This window comes from Equus caballus, chromosome 18, assembly GCF_041296265.1.
Source record: "Equus caballus isolate H_3958 breed thoroughbred chromosome 18, TB-T2T, whole genome shotgun sequence".
NCBI lineage: Eukaryota > Metazoa > Chordata > Mammalia > Perissodactyla > Equidae > Equus > Equus caballus.
In genome coordinates, this window is record NC_091701.1 from 78,968,989 (window position 1) to 78,990,618 (window position 21,630).

General features: G+C 40.6%; 2 protein-coding genes across 8 annotated transcripts in view; one reads left to right on the top strand and one right to left on the bottom strand.

Annotated features, from left to right (window-relative positions):
• The window catches only part of RAPH1 (Ras association (RalGDS/AF-6) and pleckstrin homology domains 1), a 116,371-nt gene extending 98,070 nt beyond the window's left edge, over window positions 1–18,301 (bottom strand). For 2 of the 7 annotated variants that reach the window (XM_070241650.1, XM_070241657.1), the window contains exon 1: window positions 17,959–18,301. Coding sequence is in view for 2 of the 7 variants with exons in the window: in XM_070241648.1 (XP_070097749.1) it covers window positions 15,057–15,227 (171 nt within the window). In the remaining 5 variants the exon portion in view is untranslated. Of the gene's footprint in view, window positions 1–15,056; window positions 15,336–17,889; window positions 17,898–17,958 lie in introns of those variants that run through there. The other 5 variants (XM_070241652.1, XM_023622448.2, XM_070241651.1 and 2 more) reach the window with 5 other exon arrangements.
• CD28 (CD28 molecule) overlaps window positions 16,840–21,630 on the top strand; it is a 159,042-nt gene continuing 154,251 nt past the window's right edge. The window contains exon 1 of the mRNA XM_070240611.1: window positions 16,840–17,125. The gene's annotated coding sequence lies outside the window, so the exon portion shown is untranslated. The remainder of the gene's footprint in view (window positions 17,126–21,630) is intronic.

Genomic DNA, 21,630 nt, shown 5'->3' on the forward strand with positions numbered 1-21,630 from the left:
AGAGCAAGAGACACAGCTCAAACAAGCATTTTTCCTCAACACTCATGCAACAAATATGTACTTAAGCATACGCTATGTGCCAAACACTGTTCTGGAAGCTCAGGATACAGCTATAAATGTGACAAGGAATTTGCTACCACTAAACTTACATTCTAGTCACGGGAGAGAAATACTAAACAACAACAAAAACAAAAAAAATCAGACGCATGACAAGTGTGGTGATAATTAAATTAGGGTTGTGTGGAAAGTGGCTGAGTAGCTGCTTCAGATTCGATGGACAGGGAAGGCCTGAGTAGTGATACTTAAACTGAGATACAGTTGACAAGAAGGAATCAGACATGCAACGATGAGAGAGAAGAGCATTCCAGGTAGAGGGTATAAATGTGGTGTGTCAGGGAACAGAAACAAAGATCAGTCTGATGGGCAGAGAGGGCCAGATCATGCAAGGAGTTGTAAACCAAGAAAAGGAGTTTGTATTTTATTCGAAGGAAGCCCTCTCCTTAGAATAAGGAAGGGCAATAAGTCATCCCTCACGAAGGGTGCAGGAGAGGTGGGGACCATTCCTGAAGGAGTCAGAGGGTAGAATGGGAAAAGGGACAGAGGTAGGAAAAAGGATGCTTAGCAGGACAGCAGCCAGAATTCCCCACACTGGCACCCCCAAGGTAATTTTGCCATTTGCTTCCAAGGTTAAGGAAACTAGAAAAAACAACTCTCTCAAGCCTGGTAGATAGCAAACTTAAACGCCTTCAGATGTCAGGTGGCCAATATAAATACCAGCAGTAGCAAGATGTAAACCCAATAGGGAGTGGTGGGGCCTGAGAACGAGAGGGCATACCTCAGCTAAAAACATATGAATTTTCTTAAAAGTTTATTTTGGAATTAGATAGTGGTAAAGTTGCACAACCTTGTGAATATGTTAAAACCTCCTGAATTTTACACTTTAAAAGATTGAATGTTATATATGTATATTATATCTCAATTTTTAAAAAACTGAAAAAAAAACCAAACATGAGTGAGAGAATACTTCCTGTGAGAGGTCCATGAACTCTGTACCTCTCTGTGGCAGTTACAGCTAATCAGCTCTGTATTACATGGCGGTTGTTTGCACACTTGCCTTATCACCCTCCACACCCAACTAGGTTGCAGGCTTCTGGAGAGACCACGTGATTCTCATTTTTCACCCCAGATCAACTACCAAAGAATCATACTATTTCTTCACCTGAATTTCAAGTTTTTTCTGCTAAATATTTCCAATTTAAGATGATTCAAAATTTAAGATGACTCAAAGCTAAAGGTGCATTTCTTAAATAATAATAATAATAAAAAACAAACCAGTGGCTAATTTATCTGGTTCTCAATAAGTACTAATTTAAAGGAACCAACACATTTAAAATTATTTTTCCTATCAATAGAAGAAACGTGTAGAAAAAACAAAGAAAATCCTACAATTCATTTTAGATTCCACAGAATATTTTTATAGTATTTCTATAAGTTTATCTGTGATAGAGTCAATAGCTGTGTTATAACATGACTCTTGTAAAAATTAACAAGTGAGTATGAGTAAGGGTTCCTGCACATGACAAAAATGTAATTCAGACTAGTCTTCAGCAAAGAATCTATTCAACCTGCTTTATTTACATCTCCATCTCTTTAGATTCTCTCTCCTTATTCTGTCCCATCAACTCTCTCTCTCAGTATCCCTCAAAAGAGCTACTCTCAATTCCTACATATGAAAATCCACAATTCACACAGTTACTAAAAAAGATTTTTAGAATTAACCAGAATTCTGGATAGAAACTCAAGGTTGGGGAGAAACGACTTTACTAGTAAATCCCACATATAGTAGTTCTTCCTCCATCTTTGCATATCTTACTATTTTATTCTGGCAGGAGTCAGAAAACCAACCAGAGATGGCTCATTATTCCTGATACTAACCAGATACAAATGGAAATAGATAATATTGAATGGCCAAGAATAGCTTTGGGTGAAAAGGATAGGGTCTATAAAGTTACTGAAATTTTTGGAATGAGTTTGTTGGGTGTTTAAACAATAGATGCTTAACATTTTAACACATATTCTGGTTAATAAGAAAACTCAAGCAAGTAAATCTTTCATTTTCATGAAATAAGTTTGAATTAGTGAGAACAGAACCTCCATTATCTTATACCACTGAAAGGATCCAATTAAGGAAAGTCTGCAAGATCTTCCTAGAAGAAGCCACGTGGAACTAAAGGAGTCAGGTGAGGAAGTTTTTATTCTGCCACTAAGTAGCTAGAACTTTGGGCTATATCATTAAATCCTTGGGCCTCATTTTCTTAATTGTCCAAAAAAATAAGATGGACTAGTTGAATCCAAAGGTCTCTCTACCCTTCCCAACGCATTCTTTTCTTAAATTCTATTATTTAATTACTGACTTCACTCTAAATCCTTTCCAATTTATCAGTCTTGTCTCTCCAACCTTCATTCCAGAGGAAAAGTACCTGCTGCCAGCTACCCTTCAGGCACACTGCATAAGGTCCTGAGGACAGGCTTAGGGAGTGGCTTTTCCACAGACACACCCTGGGGCTGGGTAGGCACACTGCTCTAGTCTGAAAAAGCAGGAATGCAGTGGTATCACTTCCATCTTATTATAATGAGGAAACAAGTTCAAAGTGAGTCCCAGAAAGAGAAAAAATTAAAAATATTTTATCGGCAACCTATTTTTTATTAACTCGCAATAAAATGTAAAGGGAAAATTAAAGTTAAACTAAAGTTTAATTAAAAATTAAAGTAAAAAATTTGAAAATTAAAAATAAAACCCAATAATTTCACTAATCTTCCTATAACTTTAAATAAACACTAACAATGCCTGACCATTATAAGTTTTGGTTATACAGTATGATGGATAAAAAAAGAAGGGGGCTTTCAAAAGATCAGTGATTTTCATCTCATCACATTGGCCAGCACTAACAAGGGTCAGGCAAGGTTAAGTTTGGTGCCCTGTTTTGATAATACCTAAAAGGTCCACATAACTGGCCTCATATACACAATATACAAAAGAGGCGACATGCCGGTTGCAGTTCATCATTCCACAGATGGCTACACTGGCAGATACCGCTAAAGCGGTGTCCTTTCTTCCATCACTGTTTTCATACGCATTCCCAGCTGAAGAGAATGAACCTCTTCACTTGGTTAAGGGCTGGGCCTCTCCACTTATTAGACTACCTGACTCAAACACTGAATAGCTCCATGAACTTGTACTAGCCCTTTTAAATCCTCTAAACCTGCTTCCTCATTTGTAAATTCACCTCACACCATTATGGTGAAGTGGAAATGAAACAACTACGTAAACGACTCAGCCCAGTGTCTGGCGCACAGGTAACATCTATTGAGGGCTTCCTATTTTCATTGTGGCCCAGCTCCTATCAATGAATGATATTTTCTCTGCTTCTCTATTTGAGTGAGTGGTTGATGAAAACATTAAAAACGGTTTAAACACCATTAGCAGAGTTATTTAAAATCAGATTTAATAGTTTCGGCATATAAATAAATGCTATACTTCTACAGTATTCTTTCAGAGACTGTCACAACGAGAAACGCCTTTGGCTTTGTTAAACTACGTCTGAAACAGATAAGCAAAATAGAAACATCTATATGAAAAAAGATCCTTTGTATTTAACCTCTACATTTTAGAGCAAAATGATCATCTTGAACATCTCCAAGATATCTGTTTAAATGATTACAGATAATGTTCACAACCAGTTGAGTAGAAGAGTTTCTCAGCAATACAAAACATACTCAAGATCCAATTTTAGTTCCACTTTCACTGTGAAAGTTTTAAATGTTTTAAATGTTTTTTCTTTACTGTAATATAGCACTATTTACCACTCCTGTATAGACTATCATTGTTTACTACTGATATTATATATTTTGAATACAAAGAGTGAAGGGAAGTTTCAAAACATTAGTGACTCAATGCCGCGGGGCGGGCAGTGGTTAATGCATGTGAAGTATAGGGAGAAGGCTTGAAACCTCTTCAACACTTGCCATGAATCTTTTTAAATATATGCCTGAGGTCCATCCAGTACATTTTGATTAGTGGGAGAATCAGATGGAGTCTGCATATTTGTGTATTTTAAAAGCTCCAAAAAAAGTGAGAGCAGGATTAAACACTACTTTTTAACCTTCCTTCTTAAAGATGGTGGCATTTGAGTTATCAGTGACTTCCTCACCATCTGTAATGAAACTTTTTCAGATAAAAGAAAAAAGATAAAATTTTGTTCACCAGAATTTTAGCTGGGGATCAATAAAACTACCTGATACGGTAAGATGGATGGTATGTTCCAGATGACTGCAACAATATCCCCAGTCTCACATGTTCTCCTTACAAGAAGCAAGAGCTTCTGCCTTAACACTTTTCCTGTTGAGAGGGAGAGTCTATTCCCTTCCTTGGAATTTGGGTGGACCTGTAACTAAGGTGGAAGTGATGCTGAGTGACTTCAGGCTAGGTCATGAAAGGTGCTAACGGCCTCCACCTGCTTCTCTTGGAAAGCTGCTGTTGGAACTCAAACATTATGCTGTGAGGAAACCCAAGCCACACAAGGAGGCCAAGTACAGAAACCAGCCCACAGCCCCAGTGAGGTTCCAGCCCACAACCACCATCAACCACCAGACAGGTAAGTGAGGAATCCTCGAGATGCTCCAGCTCCAGGTGCCTCTGACTGCAGATGCATGGGACACTCCCAAGTGAGAAACATCTAAGCCTGGCCAACCCCAGAACCACTCAAGACCATAATGAAATGACTGCTGCTGTCTTCAACCAGTAAGTTCTAGGGTGATCCATTACACAGCAATAGATAACGCAACACAGTGCTACTCTTTGTGAAAAATATATTGAGATGGGGGCCTAGACTGAAGTTCTGAGAAAGCTCTAGGACAAAAACGATAGCAGGTCTGAAGCAGTGGCTGAGGAAAGCAGCCATGGCTGATGTGCAGACTATAAGGCTCTGCATCACGTGACTTCTCCCTAGTAAACTCCCAAATTGTCAACAAAGTCAATAAATTTACCAGACCTTTGGATCGTAAAGAAAAGAGCTTGGTGCCCTCAATGGACAGGAGCAGAGAGAGATGGGACCACAAGGAAGTCAAGCTGGAAATCATGGTGAGGGAACTGACACCTAGAGGCTAAATACACCTACATCGTACAGAGGCTCCAAGTGAATTCTTAGGTTAAAAAATTAGCTTTTCTTTTTGGTCAAAAACAGATCCAGGGGCTGGCCGATGGCATAGATGTTGAGTTTGTGCGCTTCACTTTGGTGATCTGGGGTTCATGGGTTTGGATCCCAGGTGTGAACCCTACACACTGCTCATCAAGCCATGCTATGGTGGTGTCCCACAAAGAAAGTGAAGGAAGATTGGCACAGACGTTAACTCAGCACAATCTTCCTCAAGCAAGAAGAGGAAGATTGACAACAGATATTCGCTCAGGGCCAATCTGAGGGGGAGGGGGGGGGGGGGAGAGAGAGGGAGAGAGAGAGAGGGAGAGAGAGAGACAGAGAGAGACACAGAGGGAGAGAGGGAGGGAGGAAGGAAGAAAAAGACAGACAGACAGACAGAAAGAAAGAAAGATCCAGAGTTTAGTACTGCTGTTACCTGCATGCATCTCTCTCACAAGATCAGAAGGACCAAAGCTTAAATATTACTATTAAGAATAAATACTGACAGAATTCTAGGTTCAAGCAGAATTAACTCTACGCTTATTTGCACTAAAAAAAAAAGTTGCACTGTACCGATAAGCACAGGGAACAGCTTTTGAAAGGGTAGACAAGGTCACTGCTCTCAGGTAGTTTTATTAAAATTTCTAACAACAGAATAGAGCTTTTATACCTTTTATAGTCTTTCCTTTTAAAATTAATGTGCCCATGTTACAATACTTTAAATCTGAAATGTTTTTCGTTACACACACACACACAGGAGGAGGTTAAGGAAGACAAATTTTCTAAGAATGATATTCAGCATTCCAGAGTAAATCATTTCTACACTCCTCAAATAGCTGTTGAAATGAAAAAATATATATAACTGGATATTATATTTTTACTTGACTATACACGATTACAAAAAATTAAATAGTTCCCCCAAGAAGGTCACAGGAAGTAAAATCAGTCATGGATTCTATTAGTTAAACAATCATCTAAATTATCCACATAGATGTCACAACATAAGAGTTAATGCATATCCAGAAATCGAAATATATAACGATATACACCTGAAATTTATATGTTATAACCCACTGTTACCACAATAAAAAAAAGAAAAGTCAAAAAACAAACAAACAAAAGACAATGCAGTTTGGGAAATTCTCCTACATCAAACAGTCTTACAGCCAGGACAGAATATTTCTTTAGAGGAAACACTTATATCCCACTGTGAATCAACATAAACAACAATTATTTTATTCAAAACTCTTTAAAAGCTTTAATACGTGACTGGAAATTTGTTAATGGACATTTGAAAGAATACAATTTCCATGGATAAAAGTTTCACTGAATATGCTACAGAACCTCACATTCCTTATTCTAATAACTATATCTCTAGAAATGTATTAAAAAATAAAATAATATCCATTTTATACCCATTAAATTGGAAAAACTAGTAAGTCTGATAAAACCAGGGGTTGGGGAGGGTGTGGAGCAACGGGAAACTGCTGGTAAGGACACACACTCCTCACCAGTGTGGAGAGCACTGGGAGACTACACAGCCTCCTATCCCACAATACAACGTCTAAGTGTCCAAGCACTCAGGAGGCAGGCACCAGGAGGAACGTAAAAGGATGCTCACTGTGGCATCCTAACTATCTAACTATCCCTCAAAATGGGAATGGAAAACTGGCTTATCCTGATAAAAAGAATCAGATCTACAAGAACCAGTATAAGTAATGTCAAACCATATGGTTGAGTGAAAAATGCAAATTTTAAAAGAAGATAAATATAGTTTGTCATTTATATAAAATTCAAAAGCACAGACACCAATAAGCAAAATTTTATGGATACAAATGTTTTAAATGCACTAAAACAGGCATTGGAACAACACAAACTGTTACCTGGGGGAGGATTTTTGTTGTATCTGTTACTTCTCCTTAAACAAATTATTTGAAGCAAAATATAAACAATTCACTACTACTGGTGATGAGTATGGAGAGTTCTATTATGTTTTATACTTTGGTTTAAAATGTTTCAAAATTTTAAAAGTTTTATTTAAAAAATTCAAAATATGGACAAAGATTATGAACAAGTATAAAAGAGAAATATTTTTAAATAAATGGGGAGGGAGAGGGCAACTAAATATCCTACAAGAAAAGAAAAATGGCGTAAATTCGAGTGTGTTTTATATCCCCCCCCAGATTATAATGCAGATGTTGTAAATTATTCATAAAGTATTTAATGCATGGGAAAACACTAGAAATATAAGTTTAAATAAAAAAAGAACTAAATTGTGCATACAGTGAGCTATATAAACACATACGCACAGATACATGAGAGAAAACATACCCAAAATTTTAACTGTAGTTATTTCTGGGTGTAGGATTATGTTTTATTTTCTTCTTTATATATTTCTAAGGATTGTATATTTCTACTAATATTATTAATGAGAGGGAGGAAAAAAGAAGGTAAACTACAAAATGCAAACTCAAAATCCTCTAGTAAAACTTTATGCCCAAATTAAACTGACAAGATTCTGTTTTAACTTCTGCTTCTAAAAATATCAGACTACGTTAATAAATATAAGCCTCTTTAAATATTAATATCCACAACCATACAAGCCAAAAGAAATACACCAATAATACCCAGCCGTAAACTTCTGCTTTAATATTTCTAAAGATAACTGTTTTAGTCTCCTCTATTTCTAGCATCGTCACATCAGAATAGATGGTTGCTTCATCGAGGCATTAGATAAGGGTATCATATGGAACATCTCCACACCAAATCTTCATTTAATATATCATAAAAATAAGCATGTGTAAATAACAATTTGGCTGTAAGGAATGATACAAATAGGACAGTGTGCAGTGTTTATATAACATAGTCTATACCAACTGAAAAATATAAAATACTGCTGAGAGAAATTAGAGACCTAAATAAATGGAAAGATATGCCATGTTAATAGATTGGAAAATGTAATATTGTTACATGTCAATTCTTCTCATATTGAACTTGGTATTCAAGGTAATTACAACCAATATCCCAATATTTGATTCTAAAATTTACATGGAAAAGCACGAGACTCAGAACAGCCAAAACAATCTGGAACAAGAACTTGGGGGATTTATTCTGACTTCAAGGCTCACTATAAGACTAAGTAATCAAGACACTGCAGTGCTAGCAAAAGAATAGAGAATTATGTCAATGTAAGAGAATGGAGAGTCCAGAAATAAACCCACACTTATATTGTCAAATGATTTTCAACAAGAATGTCAGGTAAGGAAGAAAGGAAAGGATGTTTCCTAGTTTTATTAGGATACAATTGACAAAAATGGAAAGCATTTGGAACAAATATAAATATGAAGCAGGGGGAAGCTTTGACCTCTACATCACACCATAAACAAAAATTAATTCAAAATGGATCATAGACTGAAATGTAAAAGCTAAAATTATAAAGCTCCTAGGAGAATTTATATGGAGATACATGCAACTTTAGTGTAGGCCAAAATTTATTAGGACACAGAAAACACTAACCATAAAAGGAAACATTGATCATTTTGATGAAGTCCAATATAAAAACTGCTATTTGAAAGACACTATTAAAAAGCAGTCAAGCCACAGTTAAGAGAAAATATTCACATATATATCTGATAAAGGACTTGTATATAGAATATATAAAGAACTGCTACAACTAAATAAAAAAAGATAAACAAATCTATTTTTAAAACGGGCAGAAGACTTGCATAGTCACTTCCCAATGGCTAATAAGAACACGAAATACTATTAGTAATCAGGGAAATGCAAATTAAAACTAGAATGAGATACCACTACATATCCACTACAGAGGCTAGAATGAAAAAGACTGACAATCCCAAGTGTTAGGACGTAAAGCAATTAGAACTGTCATATAATGCTGCTGGATATATAAAACGATAACTTTGGAAAAGTTTGCCAGTTTCTTAAAAAATTAAAAATACACCTACCCTATATAACCCAGCATGTCCTCATAAGTATTTATCCAAGAGAAATGAAAGCATATATCCATGAAGAGATTTGTACACAAACGTCACAACGGCTTTATTTGTAAAAGCCAGAAATCAAAGCAGCCTTACTATCTATCCATAGATGAATGGATAAACAAAATGTGGTATATACACATACTGGAATACCACTCAGCAATAAAAAGGAATAAAAATCCCACAATACGGAACAACTTAAATCATCATTCTGCACGAAAATAAGACAGACAAGAGAGAGAACACTGTATGATCCCATGTATAAACCTTTAGAGAATGCAAACTACTCTACAGTGACAGGCTGCCCGGAGACAGGTGAGGGGCAGGATGATTTGCAATGGGGTAGGAGGAAACTTTGGGAGATGATGGAAATGTTTCCTATCTTGACTGCAGTGATGGCTTCCCAGGTGCATGAAAACTTAGCAAATCGTATACTTTAACATGTGCAGTTTATTATACGGAAATATACCTCAATAAAGTAGAAAAAATTTTTTAGAGAAACGAGGAAACCAAAAAACTTTATAGCAGAATTAGGGTTAGGAGTCAAAGTAGTGGCTACTCATGAGGGGACAGGAGGATGGAGAAGCAAATGTGAGGCGGTTTCTAGCATTCTTTTCTTTCATCTATGTACTGGTTATACAGGAGTATTCAGGTTGTAAAAGTGTACACTTACGTGCACTCTTTCTGAATGTATTTTGTTCTTTAATACGAGTTTTTAAAAGGGAGAGCATCTACCTATTACCTACCAATTCTACTCCTTTATCCAAGAGAAACGAAACATCTGTCCACAAAATGACTTGCACAAAAATATTCATAGCAGTTTTCTTCGTAATAGTCCCAAACAGGAGACAGCCCAGATGCCCATCAACAGGAAACTGGATAAACAATCTTATGGCGTATCCACATATTTGTACAACTGAACACTACTCCACAATCAAAAGAAACAAACTACTGATACATGCAGTAACATGGATGAATCTAAAAACATCAGGCTGAGTGCAAGAAGTCAAGACAAAGGAGTAGGTATGTATGATTCAACTAATACAAAGTTATAGAAGAGCAAAACTTACCTTAGCTTCAAGTACGGGGAGGAGAAGTAGAGAGGGCAGCAAAGGGAAAGGGTAGAGTCATGGAAAATGTTTTCTATCTTGCTAGGGGATGTCAAGAAAAGAAATGCTCACTATGGACATGGAGAAATTCTAGGTCTATTGACACCACTGATTTACTAAATTAACGTTAAATGGGTACTTTTAATTCACCTTGAATAATTCCTGAAAGCATAATGCAAAATCCAAATTTAAGATTCTGAAATAAGCTAATAGTTTCAATTGTGGTGATGAATAAATTTTATTAAGATCTCACTTTGCTGAAACTCATCTACTCTTCTTCCACAAACATTACTTTCCAATTAATAAGAGAATCAGAATGTCTTGTCCCAAGTGCTTTATTTTTAAGATGGCTTCACACGAAAACATTACACACTATGAAATGGAACTTATATGAAATGCTCATTATCCACAACAGTAATTCAGTAATATTGTAGAGCGGTTTCCAAAACAGAGGCGACTGTACCTCGGGAGCTATGAGTGATGATCCACTGGGGTACAATAAGAAGATATTAGGGGTTCTACCTATATTTAATCTTTATCTTAATACACATGTCTTTTAGGCATAATATAATGTCATATAATATAATATATATGTATCCTCAATATACAAAATGGCAGTGGCATCTTCATTATGGCCACCTGTCAGACAGTCACACATCACATGAAGTAATCCAAATATTCTAAGGGGAGAGTGATAGCATCTGCCAGATTCTTTTTCAATAATGAAAGAAAGAACCTACCTTTTCGTAAGCTGCTACAAGAGATCAGTGTTCCAGAGAAGATACACTCAACAGTAAATGACTTCCTTAATAGAAACAATATTTTATGGAAAAAATGTATTATATAATCCTTCATGAAGCAGCTGCTTTGACCTCAACAAAAGAAAGTTAGGGGCAGGAGAAATAAGGTTTAATTTCAAAAGCAACTACTGCAGCAAAGAGAAGTTGAAGCGAGAAGAGCGCCAAGTGTTACAGGACGTTACTGATGTGGCTGAGGAGTGACCATAAGTATTTTGTACCAAACAGGCTTACTGGTTGTCTCACGGCAAAGTATTTAAAAAGAGCTGTCAGATTTAAAGATGAGTTAAGCACTTATCTTTTACAATAAAAAGAATCTAAATTTGCTGACTTTCTGTGATAAGTGACTGTTAGCATTATGCTACCTAGTCATTGCTTTTAAAAGCAAAAACATGGTTCCTCTATCTGTACCTTAAAGGTAAATGAAGCATTTTAAACCTTAGTGAGAAAATAACTGCATTCCAAAAGAAAACAATGTGTGCCATCTTGAAATACTCATACCTGCACACTCTAAAACCAGAGAAACCATTTTCTAACTCTTTAAATGCCTTCCAAACATAGAATTTCTGAAGATTTTGAACACATTTATTAAAAATAAACAAACGCAAATCCTCACATTCATTTGATTAGGAAGAGCAAACTTTGCTAGCCAAATCTGCATAACTGAGGGATAGAAATTAAACAGTGAGCATCGCCATTTAGGAAACACAGTGAAAGCCGCGCTGCTCTTGTTGGGTCTATGTGCCTACAGGCGCTGCCTTTTAGCCAAGACAAGCAATAAGACCAGGTACCAAAACAAACAGATTTAAGATCCAGACTTTGGAATTCTGTATTACCAAGCAGTAAAACCAAGATATTTCAAATATAATGCAGCATATTCATTACTTTTGCTTTCAAAAATATATTTTTATTTTTAAAACTTAGGATAAACAAAAAGGTTTTTGAGCCATTATTAACATTGATAAAGCACTCTACTGACAGATAAGAGGGATCACTGATTTTGTTCAGTCTCTAAAGTCATCTGTTACAATATCAAATAAACCAAATAAGGCAACAAAGAATTATTCTTTATAAATAAAATAAATAATACTAGATTTTTGTGGATCCTTTCAGGAGATTAACACCAACTGTAAAGAATTCTTCAAATGACTTTTATTAAAATCTTTTTATTGAATTTCTATTATATTTAAGGGACTGACAGGCATTTCAGGTAAGTAAAACCTTAGTTCCAATACTCCAGAACTCAGGGGGACTTAAGACAGTACACAATTATCTACAACATAAGGCAAATCAAGTAAGGTCTAGAGGAATCAAGAAGAAAGCAATTCACTCTGCCTTGGTGTCAAATAGTTTCACAAAGGTGCGTGGCAGTGAAGCTGGGTCTCAAAGGACGAATGGGATTCTGACTAGAAAAATAAGGGAAAGTAAACCATGCTTGGGAGCCACGGATAGAGGAATGTACAACCTGGGATACATAAAGAATATATTGTATTTTTCAAGTCACGTTATTAGTTGCTTTGCTGTACAGACTTAGGTAACACTTTTCTTCATATATCAAATTTAGTAAGATCCCTCTAAAAGTAATTTCCAAAAAAGCATCCAATTTTTAAGTACGGTTACAAAACTGATTTATTACAATTATACAATATCTGGGCTTATTTAATATGTCTCCAATTCTAATTTTTTCCAGATTTCACCATTCTTCACCGGGGGATTAATTTTTAAGTGTTACATAATGACAAGCCATCAATTATGAGCCTACCAATCTTGCCTTTCTTCTCATTTAAAGGGATGACTTGTTTCTTCTTTTCCAAACCTAACCTCTTCACTCGCTTTCAGATCCCAGTCCCTTCTGCTTCTTTTTGGACACTGCTCCCTCAATTTTCTACTGATTCTTTGTATCCACCACTTAAACTGGCATCTTCTCTATTTTGGAGGGGAGAATACCTATCTCTTTGATTTCTCCATTATGCCCAGCTCTGCGTAAAGCAGAGAAACAATATGTATTTTATTAATAGCAAAATATATACTTTTTAAAAAGCCAATTTATAAATCATGAGTGATACATTTTAAGACATCTGCCCCAAAGTGTGGTAAATATTGTGTCTTAAAACAATAGTGCTAAGAGAATGGGATGAAGCTTTAGAGGTCATATAATCTGGGAGTTTTCTAATATTTCATAATAAAACTTTTCCAGATGAAATCTTATACAGTATCCCAAGTATACAAGACTGGCAAAAGCATTGCTAATACTATTTTATGTTCAAATACATTACATTAATTTATCACAAACTCAAATAAAGAGACAAGTTAGGGTTAGAGATGTTAGTTACAGTCTTATGAGCAGCTAAGCATCCATTTATTTCTGTAAAATTTTGTTTTGATTTCACTCAGGTAAGTAGCTGCAAGGAGGTAGCCGCTATTGTTTTGATAGCAGTTTTTAATGGTTCACTTCGCAGTCCCAGGATATACTTCAATTAAACTGATGAAAAAATAATTTTAAAATAAGAATTTTTTCTTTCCAAATGAGTAACAATATCTAACAACTGCTTCCAAGGCAAACAAGAAAAACTCAAAACTTGCAATGAGCTATAAAAACATCTATAACATGGTATCAGGACTTAAGTGTCACATGTTCATTTGTTACTAAACAAATGACTTACACAGGACGAGTACATCCACAAAGAAAGGGGCTTGGGTCCCACCTGTCCTTTAACTGAACACAGTGCATGTGCCATAGTAAGGTATTGTTTAGACAACTCTACAGGAACAGATAGGCACAAGACTGAATTTTTTAAAAATCTACTGCAAACTACAACTTTCCTTGTCAATAATCTGTTTAAAATTCACAAATAAGCACAGAGCTAGTAAGAGAAACTTTATACGAAGGAATACTTGTCCCCTGCCAATTACTTTTATAATCATGTAGCACTATGGTTTTCAATGTGCTAAAATTTTATATGTATGTATAAGAGGGTGCCAAGACCATTCAATGGGGAAAGGATAGTCCTTTCAACAAACAGTGCTGGGAAAACAGGATATCCATAAGCAAAAGGACAAATTGGGACCCTTACCTAACACCATATACAAATATTAACTCAAAATGAATCAAAGAACTAAAACTATAAAACTCTTAGGAGAAAACATAGGAGAAGAGCATCAAGACATTGGATTTGGCAATGATTTCTTGGACATGACACCAAAAGCACAGGCAACAAAAGAAAAAATAGATAAAGTGGACTTCATTAAAATAAAAAATTTTTGTACATCAATGGACACTACCAACAGAGTGAAAAGCCAACCCACGGAACGGGAGAAAACATTTGTAAATCATGGATCTGATATGAGATTAATATCCAGAATATGTTAAGAATTCCTACAACTCAACAACCACAAAACAAACCAATTTTAAAAATGGGCAAAGAACTCGGATAGACATTTCTACAAGATACACAGTCAATAAGTACATGAAGAGACGCTCAACATCACTAATCATTAAAAAAATGCAAATGAAAACCACAATGAGATATCATTTCACTATTAGGATGACTATTATCAAAAAACAAAATACTAAACCTTGGTGAGGATGTAGAGAAATTGGAACCCTTATGCATTGCTGGTGAAAACGTAAACCGGTATAGCCACTATGGAAAACAGTATGGCACTTCCTCAAAAATCAAACATAGGGGCCAGCTTTGGGGCCGAGTAGTTAAGTTCAGGCGCTCGGCTGTGGCGGCCCAGGGTTCGGATCCTGGGCGCGGACATGGCACCATTCGCCAGGCCACGTTGAGGCGGTGTCCCACATCTCACAACTAGAAGGACCTGCAACTAAGATATACAGCTGTGTACAGGTGGGGTTTGGGGAGATAAAGCAGAGGAAAACAAAAAAAAAGATTGGCAACAGTTGTTAGCCCAGGTGCCGATCTTTAAAAAAAAAAAAATCAAACATAGAATTACCATATAATCCAGCAATTCCACTTCTGAGTATACACCCAAAAGAACTGAGAGCAGGGACTCGAACAGACGTGTGTATGCCAATGGTGAGAGCAGCATTATCCACAATAGCCAAAAGGTGGAAACAACTAAATGTCCATCTACATAGGAAAAAACAAAATGTGGTCCATCCATTCAACGGAATATCATTCAGCCTTAAAAGGGAATGAAATTCTGGCTCATGCTACAACATGGATCAAACTTGAAGACATTATGCTAAGCGAATAAGCCCGATGTAAAAAAAACAATTACAGCATGATTCCACTTATATCAAGTACCTAGAGTAGTCAAAATCTTAGAGACAAAGTAGAAAAGTGGCTACTGGGGGCTAGAGGAAGAGGGGGCGGGGAGCTATTGTTCAACGCACAGAGTTTCAGTTTGGAATGATGAAAAAGTTCTGGAGATGGATAATAATGATGGTTGTACAACTATGACAATGTACTTAATACTACTGAACTGTACGCTTAAAAATGGGTAAAAGGGTAAATTTCATGTCGTACATTTTACCACAATACAAAAACCTGCGTGTGTTACTTATTTTATTACGGCGGCAGTACAGGAATGTGCTTAAGAACACAAGGCTAAGAATTATGCTGCCTGGTTTCAAACCCAGCTCTGCCCCTTTATAGCTCTGTAGTCCGTGCCTGTTTTCTCAGACATTAACAGAACCTACTTTATAGGATTATGGCAAGGATTAAGTAAATACATGTAAAGCATTTGAAACTGTGCATGTCACATAGCAGTCACTTTTTATTATTACAGGTTTAAAACACATTTTTAATGAGACTTAGGTCAAACATCTGCAGAACCTCTGAAGGTCCTCCTCAAAATTCTAGAGCTCGGTAAAACAGACTGAAAACCAGTGATCTAATGCAAATTTCTCATTTTACAGGTAAAGGAATTGAGAGGCCAAGATAAGTGATTTGCCTGAGGTCACATCTCTTGTTTGGCTAATATTAATCGTCCTTAAATAAGAGTTTGGTTTAACAACACTAATGTTGACATTCAACTACTTCAAAACCAAGGCAAAGCCATGAGATTCTATAACGTATGTCCAAAATCTATGAATAGTGTGACAGTCATCCACCACGCTAATCTAATAAATAACTATGCATGGAGTCGGAACCAAAAGATAGCATTTTAAATGGCAAAAAAAAGCGCCATTTTTATTATCTTCACACAATGGTTAAAAACACCTCTTCTGAAAATAAAGTGCTAAAATACTTGTGAAAACAAATACTATTGATCAAGAGTTTGAGACACACCCAGTATGTGCACACTACCTCACTCCTTTCAGCCAGTTACTTACTATATAATCTTAGGGAGACCTCTGAAGCTGAAGAATCAGCTGCTTTTTCTACCAAACAGAGCTAATATTCATCAGAAGGAAAATCTACAAATAGTTCCTTATTAAATTCAAACAGAAGAGAGCAGCAGTCCAAATAACACAAAATGTCTAATCTAAAACTCATGTGTTAAGCTTTGTAGACATTTTCGTACTAACTTGAATAGACTAGATCTGGTTTCTGGGAAACTCATGGACACAAAAAGCAAAATAAGAGAGACAATCTTTGAAGGTCAGGCTCAAGAGCTAAAAAGCTCTGGAGCGTCTCTACTTTGCCCTTCCCCCACTGGTCTTCCTCCTCAACTCAGCTCTCAGAGGAGAGCACCACCTCGACTTGGAACGTCCTCCCCCTCCCCGTCCCCATCTCCACCCGCTGACATCCCACCCATCCTCACATGCCGCAGCTTCCATGAATTTCCCCCCAGCGCTCCCAATCTAGAATTCACCTCTCCCCTCCCGGCTCCCCTATTTCCACCTCTACTCCAACATTTTCTTATGTAATGCATTACATTACGATCACCTACCTCCACTTCTTCTACCCCCGCGCCCCCCCGCCCCCCCAGCCAAGGAAAATCCCCGGAGCAGCAGGCGCGGGAGCCGAGGAATGAACGCTGGTCCAACACCCCAGCGCCCCGCAGGGGGCCTGCAGCCATCATCTCCCGCAATCTGTGTGACAGCCATCCGCGAGGTAAGCAGGAGGTGGTCCCCCCACCTTACCGACAGAGCCCAGTGCTGAGTTCAACAGCTGGTCCCACGTCACCCAGCGAGCCGCCCCCAGGGCTCCGGACCGGGGCTCCCCGCGCCGCGCCGCCGGCAGGTAGCCCGGGAACACCTGCGGAAGGCGCCCTTCCCGCCGCCGCCCCCCTCCGCCCCTCCGGCCTCTTCAGGAGGCAGGCTGCCGATAGCAGCGACCTCGCCACCCGGTGGCCCGGCGAGGAGACCCCGACCTCTCCGCCCCGGCTCTCCCTGCAGAACAGGAGACAGGCGGCCGCCGTCACGCGTGCACCTTCCAGAAGGCTCCCGTTCCACACCGAGCCACGTCGGCGCGCTCGGGAGCACTGAGGGCGGGCGCGCTCCAGCTCCCACCACGCGGGCGCCCCCAGACCCCGTCGGGACGGGAAGCCCGCATCTCCCGACCGCCCCGAAACCGGCTCCCGCCGCGCCCGCCCCGGGAACGGCCGCTCGGGTTTCCGGCGGGAACGCGCCGACACGGACAAGCGCGGGGCTCCGAGGCCGCCGCAGCCGCCGCGCCCGAGCCCCACAGCGCCGCCGCCTCCCGGAGCCCTGCACGCGCTCGTCCGCCGCCCGTCCCGCTCCCGCGCCGCCCGGGGCGCAGCCGCGCCCTGCCCGCCGCCCCGCCGCATTGTCTCCCGCCGGCCCCCGCCCCGCCCGGCCGCCAGCCGCCGCCCGCGCGGGATGGCGGGGCCGCCGCCGGGAAAATGGAGGCGGGAGCGCGGCGGCGCCTCACCGCCCGCGCCCGCCGCCCCCTCCGGCGGCCCCGCGGGGAAGCTGAGCACTCACCGCGGCGGCGCCTCGTCCTCCGGCGGCCGCGGCCGGCGCACGGCCCGCGCTGGGCAGCCGCCGCCTCCGCCCCGGGCGCGGCGCTCCGCCCCGGGAGACGCCGAGCGCCCGCAGCCCGCGCCGCGCGCTCCGTGACTGCCCGCCCGCCTCGCTGACTGACTGACTGACTCACTCACTGACTGACGGCCCGAACGGCCAGCGGGCGGGGCGCCCGCAGCGCCCAGCGGCGGCGGCTCCGAGCGCGGCCGCGTCCGGCCGAGACGCAGAAGGCGGGGCTGAGGGCCGCGGCCACCCGGCCGCCCGACTCGCGCCGGCCGCTCGCTCCCCCGCCCGCCGCCCGCTCACTTCCGGCGCGGCCGCCGCCCCCCGTCCGCCCGCTCCCCGGTCCCAGCCGCACCCAGCCCGCCGCCCCGCGGCCCTCCTCCCCCGCGCCGGGGAGCGCCTCCCGGAACCAGTGAATCAGGGAATGAATGAGCGCGGAGGAAAATCCCCGCGCGCCCGCCGCCGCTCCCCCGGCCTGCAGCGGGCCCGGCCGGGCGGCGGGGCGGCGGAGGGCGGGCAGCGCGCGGGATGCTGCGACGACCCGGCCCCGGGGACCAGTGTGGTGGCAATCTGTGCGGCCTTCCTCTAGGAATTCCCATTTTGGCCAACCACCCTCTGCTCTTTCATGCACTGTATAGAGAAGCTTTAGAAATTGGACATTTCAATTCTAATTCTTAATTCGGAAATTTGCTTATCTTGCGTTAATTTCGTCACCCCCTTACCGAAATTGTTTAGGAGTAAGGTGTTTTGCCTTATCACCAAGTTGTAAATTGCTCAGATTTTACAATCGTGACACACTTTTAGATTTTAACGTATGACTTTACTTTGACCTTTTCGTAAGTTGATCAAAGGAAGGGAAAACATTGAATCAAATCATTTTTGTCTGGCTACATGCAAAGCAAGATTGTTGACAGCGTTAGAACCACTGACACATGGGAGTGTGACCCGGAATTCGTGGCCATGAACACTCCATTTTCGTGTCTTCCCATCTGCTTGCTAAGTAAGAGTCTCTGGATCTTGAATTTTCGCAGATAAAGAATTGACTGTACATTTTGGAGATCCTGGCTCCCTTTCTAAGAACCAGAGTGTTCGTTTGTCTGTCCTGGGGCCAAATCCTGGTTTGGTTAATTACGTTCCTTTTTTCAGATATTCTTGAGGACTTTGAAGTGGTTTCAGTCTTTTTTGCACAATCTGTTCCAAACTGGTACACAGTCTGTTGCAAACTGGTGTTTAGACCCATACAGTGCAATTACCAGCTGCATTTCACTCCTGAGACATCTGTACTTGAGAAACAACTGCACTTTTGTGTAAGTTTAGTAGGTGCTTTAATGCTCTGCTGTATCACAATGAATGTTCTCTCTTATAAGTGAAGATGGTGCTGCTGACCAGTTCCTGTTGACTTCCTTTCCTTTCTTGTGGAATTCGTCATTCATTACCTCTAATTGTAATTATTTTAGTTAAGTTATGATCTTCTCTACCAAATGCACTACAACACATTATTCATTCTTTCTGTGTGTGTGTGAGGACAGTTGGCCCTGAGCTAACATCTCTTGCCAGTCCTCCTCTTTTTGCTGGAGGAAGATTGTCGCTGAACTAACATCTGTGCCAATCTTCCTTTGTTTTATGTGGGAGGCTGCCACAGCATGGCTTGAGGAGCGGTGCTAGGTCCATGCCCTGAATCTGAACCTGCAAACCCCAGCCACCTAAGCAGAGTGTGCAAACTTAACCACTCAGCCACAGGGCCAGCCCTAGTTTATCCATTCTTATATCTTCCATTATATCTAGCATAGTACCTTGCACAATAAATGTTTTAAAATCAATAAGTGCTTTAAGCATTTTGATAAGTGATAATTCATACAAATCTCCCTATAGCCTCTTGCCCCATTTCTCCGTGACTAGGTTTGTTGAGATTAGACACACCTGAGTGCCATAACTCCTTATTGTCACCAAATGGTCTTACTAGGCTGTGTGGTCCTGTACAAGGAAGACACTCATTTCATCGAAAGCGCCTTTAAAAAAATAGACCATTGGGGGCTGGCCCAGTGGTGTTGCAGTTAAGTTCATGAGCTCTGCTGCTTTGGGCCGCCCAAGGCTCGTGGGTTCGGATCCCAGGTGCAGACCTACACACCGCTCATCAGGCCATGCTGTGGCAGCATCCCACATAAAGCAGAGGAAGACGGGCACAGATGTCAGCTCAGCAACAGTCTTCCTCACAAAAGAAAGAGAAAGAAAAGAAAAAAAAATGTACATGGTCTAGTGGATAACGGAGGCGAAGAAGTCACTCTTAGAACACGGAGTCCATTCCCAGGTCAGGAAAGCCTTCCACTGGAGGGATTCTTGCACTGCACGTTCAGCGACAGGGAGGAGCTAACCCTGGAGGAGGGGCGGGTTCTAGACAAAGGCAGGTGTGCAGGCACCAAACAGCACGATGCCTTGGAGACCCTGCAAGCTGTTCCATTTTGTCAGGACAAGCGCAGAGAAGGGTCAAGGAGGTGGGGTGAAAGTAGAAGTGCCTCCTGTGCTAAACTCAGGAGTTTAAACCTATTACTCTGGGGAATGTAATGAATAATCAAATCTTGGGAGTATGTAAAGCCCCAGGACAACTGAGTTTGTGTTCTGGAGACCAGGGAGACTGGCCTGGGGCAGGAGTAAATTAGGAGATGGTTGCAACAACCCTGGTGAGACATGCTGCAGGTCTTCATGAAAGCAGAGGCAGGCATTGGATGGGAGAAATGTTAAGGAGGTGGAATCTGCAGGATTCGGTGTATGCTTGGCTATGAGGGAGGTGGTGAGAGAGAGATGGCTAGGATGACCCTCAGGATTCAGATGTGGGACATGGACTGGGCCATGGTGACCTTCTCTGAGACAGAGACCCCAGAAGGAGAAGCTGGTTTTAGAGGACTGGCTGAATACCTGCATGAGAAAGAGTAATACCGTAAATCTAGGCATCTCAAAGGATCTTAGTCCATCATCCCCAAAGGGTGTTCTTTGGAACTCTAGTTCCGTAGGATTTTAGTCAGTGTGATTCCAAAAACAAAACTTTTAATCAAATTAAGTGAGAAATGCTAGGTTAAACAGTGTTCAATGGGTTTCTAAACTAGAAGGGTTTTCAGCAGTTTTAATATGTTAATATGAGCTGTGAATTTCTAAGAAGTAGATATTATGTACAGCATTTCCCAAATGTATTCGACGGTGAAATGCTTTTTCCAATGGAACGTCTCACAAGAGGTGTGTTCCACAGAACGCACTTTGGGAAATGCTGACCAAAGCCGGATTTTTGGTTTATAGTAGAGAAACTACAGCCCCGGGAGATGAAGTGACTTGCCTGAGGTTAAACACCTCTCACTGGAAGATACTGGACTCGAATCTGTATCTTCTGACTGCACTCACATGCTCTTTCCACTACATGATGCTTTGTGAGCTCAAACTCATTCTGGCACCTTCAGCCAATCATGGGGAGAAAAATATTATAAAATAGTTATGAGATATATCCTTTTAAGTGAGGTTTCAAATCAGTAATTTTTAAGGCTATGCTAATTTTTAATGATTACTATTTTTTATACGGTGAAAAGATTTGTACCTTGGAAAAGTGGGACCAGTTATTATCCTAGGATGATCCTTCTGATAACT